The sequence below is a fragment of the Atta cephalotes genome (genome assembly GCF_000143395.1).
Source record: "Atta cephalotes unplaced genomic scaffold scaffold00017, whole genome shotgun sequence".
Lineage (NCBI taxonomy): Eukaryota > Metazoa > Arthropoda > Insecta > Hymenoptera > Formicidae > Atta > Atta cephalotes.
In genome coordinates, this window is record NW_012130081.1 from 3,738,629 (window position 1) to 3,743,975 (window position 5,347).

Below are 5,347 nucleotides of genomic sequence, written 5' to 3' on the forward strand. Positions count from 1 at the left end.
GTGTGTGTGTGTGTATATATATATATATATATATATATATATATATATATATATAAAATTTCAAAAAAATTAAGTAAAGAAGTTATTGTAAATTTTAAAATTAATTTTGTTCTCTAAGATATAAAAATTTAAATATGGCCAATTACGGATTACGTTTAGATAGTCACTTATGAGTAGAAGTGAGCGCTCATCAACGATCTATGAACAGGTGATTATTTAAACATAATCTGTAATTGGCCATATTAAATTTTTAGACAAGTTATGTATCATTATATTTTCATAATTTATTTCGTTTTCTGGCGGGAGAGGGAGGGGAGGGGGTGTAGCAGCAGTTTTACTGGCCTCACCATTCATGTACTTATTAAACTTGGCATACTATGAATGTAATTCTTTAAAAACATTAAATTAAATTAAAATTAAATTTTCTAACTTATACTATCTTATTCAATAAATTAATTAAAAATATAGAGAATATCCTCTTTCATAAGATTATAGTTAAGTTATAGGTGCATCCTCTCTCGATAAAATCACTCGTAGACAGACTCAGTTATAAGATCTCTAGTTGCGTCGAGATTTGAAATCCGCCAGCGGATGTTTCGAAGATGAAGAATTATCAAGGATAATTAGGGAAAATGCGGTTATACGCGTCACGTTCGGAAATTTACTGATTTTGATAACATCTTTGATAACATTTGCAAACATGTTAGATTTCTGCGACGATGCATGTCGATCTTCATCCGGTGCAGCTTTCCTTAACTCGCCTTTTACAAAACGCGTGTTAGTGTTAAGATAAATCATTATAAATTACGCTCTATATTAATAGCTATATAATTCTAAAAATATCTCCATATATTGAAATAAGAAAATTATTCTGTTGCTATCGGATTCCTTATCGGATTCCTTATCGGAAAATATATATGAAGGTTTTTTTTGCAAAAAAATAATAAGTTAACTTTCTCGGAGTTTATTACACGGAATACGGTGATAATTTACATTAATGACACGCGTTAGATTTAAAGTGCGTCAATGGTTAAGCAGATTGACGCACACGTACCGTCGCGATCGCGAGCCGGCCAGCGTCGTTAATTAAAAGTACTGCCACGTGTTTATCGCATTTACGAGCTCGCCTGGCTCTAAGGCTTCCGCTAATTCAAGTTGCTCTCGAACTCGAGGAGAGCGGAATGTTCGTTTCCATCTAATTATAAAGCAGCCGTATTGCACTCGTATCTCACTTGCGGTTAAAGGATGGGGAATTCCGCGCATGGCGGACGAGGCACGCGGCAAACGTGTACAGAACCTAGAGATCCGGCCTCAATACGTCTTGTTGACTCACTTAGCGCAACACGGCAAGTTCACTAACCGTATAGATCGTCACATTCTGGCAGGAACTATTTAAAGTGCGGTGCGCGCGCTGCGCTCCGCAATTCTCCTCTCTTCTCTCCTTTTCCCTCCGCTCGCATCGCCGGCGGCAGCGGGCTGATATAAGATGCAACAGCTGCGATCGGATCGTATGGCGTGCGAACCGGCCGATGGTCCCTGTACCGAGCACACGCGCGACCATTGTGCTGTCTTATTACGGGTTGAATCTAACGAAAGCACCAAGGGGCGTTCTCTCGCCACCGCAAAATCATTATTCGCGACACGCTGCGCCGATAGGTATTTCAAAAATCGCGCAAATCTTCGGCGACACGTTTCTAGGACGTGTTGTGCGCACTTGGTGGACCCATTAGCAAACAAAACGATACGTTATCGATAACGTATAGGGATAGTTATTTTATGAAGAAATTATGACTCTAACAAATAAACATAAAAAGCATAGAGATAGTTATATAGAGATAGTAAGTGATAGAAATAAAAAATACTGATAATGAGATTCCCATCGCGTTTTTTTTTGTGACTTTTTTTTTAAATTCATCAAATTTCCTTAACTGCGGATGTGTAATTTTAGAACGAATATTTAGTGACCATTTTTGTTGTTCTTTGTTTACGTTTTTTTTTATTAATGTCATATATAAATTTTTAATAAGTAATGAGAACTTATATATTTGAAAAATATGTCTGATGTATGATATAAAGCTGCCGTGTAACTCGGAAAATGAAATACAGTATCTTCTGCAGTAATGCATGTTATGTATTGTAGACATGCCCTTCGACAGCACATGCTGCGACACGCTGGTAAGAAGTACAAGTGTGGCCTTCCGGGTTGTCCAACAATTCTTCGTACTGCAACCGAGCTCAAGAATCATCGAAGGTTGGTCCATGACAACATTGAGAAACAGTATCCATGTCCTGATTGCTCTTACGCCGCTAAAACGAAAACCCAATTGCGCAGGTAAGCGAGATATCGAATTCAAATTTATTGTTTACACTTTACTTTATCTGAGTTCTATTGGATTGTATCGTAAAATTTAAAGGACTGAAATAAATGAACAAAATCGAGTCAATTTTTTTGTAATTTACTTAATTTATTTATATCATTTTATTGTATGTTATGTGTTTTTACGACGTCATATTTTATACGAGAATTTTGTTTTTATTGTTTTAATAATTGTATTTGATTATTTGAATTCCTTTGTAACGGCTGGGAAGGCTTTGTTAAGCTGAAACGTTTCCACTTGTTTAATTTTATTAAATATACGTATGTTTTATTAATTTGACATCTGTTTTTGCTTGGCCTTTTATTTTGGCCTTTTTAACTTTTATTATCTGTATTTTAATGCCATTTTTTAAATTATTATATATTATTATATATTGTGTTATTAAATATTTTAAATGCGTGTAAAAGGATACAGATTTTTCCAAGGTAAGAAACGGACGACGCATCTCGATAAATTATAAATAGCCAAAGATACATTGAGAAAAAAGTTTTTTTGTGACTATAATTGCATAAAATAATTATGATTAGGAGCTTATTTTTACAGTTATTGCTGCTATGAATCAATAATAATAACAATATTTATAGTTCTATATACAAAAAAAGTATATACAATTAACGCCCAAATGATTACTATAATCGTGCGAATATATGTTTTTTGTATATAGAACTACAAATATAATTATTATTTATACTAACATTATAATAATTATAAAAATAGAATTCCTAACCATAATTATTTTTCTATGTAATCATTGTTACAGATATCGAACATTTTTCTTTCAGTGTGAAAATTATGAACATTAATATAGTACAGATGCGTACGTGTGTAGCATTTTCATCGCCACGTATCGAATGCAACGTCAGTGATTATAACGACTATTACATCTAAATGTTACGGGCGTCTGATATACTTGAACTCGTTAGAGATCTCAACTGAAACAGGGTAAAGTGAAGCGGGATGCAAGGGTCTTTTTAACAATTCAGTTCACGTACGATCCACATGACTTCGTCTCATATAGGGGCAGCACGACTTCTCGGACTGCCGATATTATTGACATTAATTTTAATCGACGTCCCCGTCGAGAACGACGCATTCCTGTACCATTAATCGCGCGACTCGCGTATGTATGATCGATGCCTTCGAGGAAGCGGAGAATTAATTGCGAGGACGCAAGTACTCGCGTCGCGCGCCGCCTCGCATACGTAATTACGAGGACGCGGACAGTGGAAAGAATCAATCTTTGCGGATTATTGATAGAGACAATGGGGAGGATATAATTTGAAGAGTAATTTATCGAAAATCCGATTACATCTCTGTCCGAAGCGACGCATGGCCTCGATACGGCGGCAATTTTCGTACCGCCTTTTATCTCTACCTCCTAGATTTATTCTCCAGTTATTTTAAGACCCGGACGACGGGATCTGTATCTGAATTAATTCGCGACTCAATGATTCATTCAGATATCAAGTATTTTCATCCTATTCATTTTTACTGTCTATCTATGTCGCGTACGTACCACGTATATACATGCTGGAGGAATTTTTAAAGGAATAAAATGCGCCGAGTAATTAAACAGAATAATTAAAATGAATATAAATGTTTCATAATTATAGTAGCTTTATACTTGGCTTTCATCACGCTAATCTCACGAATCAAATTGATGCAAATGCATTACTTGATGTTAATACAAAAAACAAATTTATGATTCATTCATTCTTTTATTACATTAGCTTTAAATTCAAAAAAGACTTTTTTTTATTTTAGATAAATTACGACGATTACATGATGTATTAATGTAAAAGCATAGTTCATCTCTGATTTTATAATTTTAAAAACATGTATATAAATTCAGTATTGAGGTTGTTTGATGAGGGGATACAGGTGAGGCATACTATCTGATTAGTAACGTTAGGCTAATTTATATAACTGCTAACAATAAATTATTTTATTATAGTACGTTGTTCGAACACAGATTATGAAAATTTGTCAGAAAGTAAGTACGTGGTTGTGCAGTCATTGCTTCCTTGCATCGACACACTTTACTTATCTGTGTAAATTGTCATAAGGGATTACATATAATTATGCGTATAATACTGTGGAGGTAATATTAATTTATAATATTAATTTATAATATATATCTTTTATCAGTTAATATTTAATTTTAAACACGTTATTCAACGTTAATAGTTTCTCATTGAAGATGACAAGATCGAAATGCATGGTTATTGTCAAATTTTTAATTGATATATATTTAACGTAATTATATATACTGTTTCCACAATAAGAATATTCAGCGTTTGGCTCTTAATAGCCCTTATTTATTTTTAATGTTTGTATGGATATATTAATATTTTGGTCAATAATTTCCCTCTGTTCTTTGGAAGGAATGCCGCAGTTAATATATATAGTAAACATTTTGTAAAAGATGATGTTTCAAAGGGCATTTAAAAAAAAAACGATTGTGTCGTTCTTCTAGCAATGGTGCGGAATCGAGAGAAAGAAAAAGAGGCATGTGCGTATTTAAATTAGCCTTATTAAGGCTATTGTGGCGCGGGAAGTGCTGCTAATAAATTTCTCTTTTCGTTTGACACCGCGCTTTTTTTCTCCGCTCCACGAGAGACGGCTCTCAAAGAAATACGAATGTTGCGGATAGGGAAGAGGAGATCGAGAGAATGAACGAGAGGAGAAATAGCGCAGTGGCGAGAGAAAGATCGAGGTGGAGGACCGCGAAAGCGGAAGTTGCGGCAGCCGGTTAAGTGTGGGCAACCCGTTATGATCGTCCGCGCATGGCCGATGGTCGCCGCGATATATCATCGCGAATTGAGTACTTACTACGTGAGTCGAACTCAACGCAGCCGCAGAGTGTGTCGCGCGGACTCTCCTCCATCGACGCTCCTCTTCCGCGTACGTCCACTCATATCGGTTCCCCACTTCTCTCTCTCTCTCTCTCTCTCTCTCTCTCTCTCTCT

At 35.4% G+C, this 5,347-nt stretch overlaps 1 protein-coding gene across 1 annotated transcript in view; it reads left to right on the plus strand.

Annotated features, from left to right (window-relative positions):
* Positions 1-5,347, plus strand: part of LOC105618533 (zinc finger protein 600) — a 36,983-nt gene that overhangs the window by 25,331 nt on the left and 6,305 nt on the right. The window contains exon 6 of the mRNA XM_012200066.1: positions 2,141-2,332. Within this exon, the coding sequence (XP_012055456.1) occupies positions 2,141-2,332 (192 nt within the window). The remainder of the gene's footprint in view (positions 1-2,140; positions 2,333-5,347) is intronic.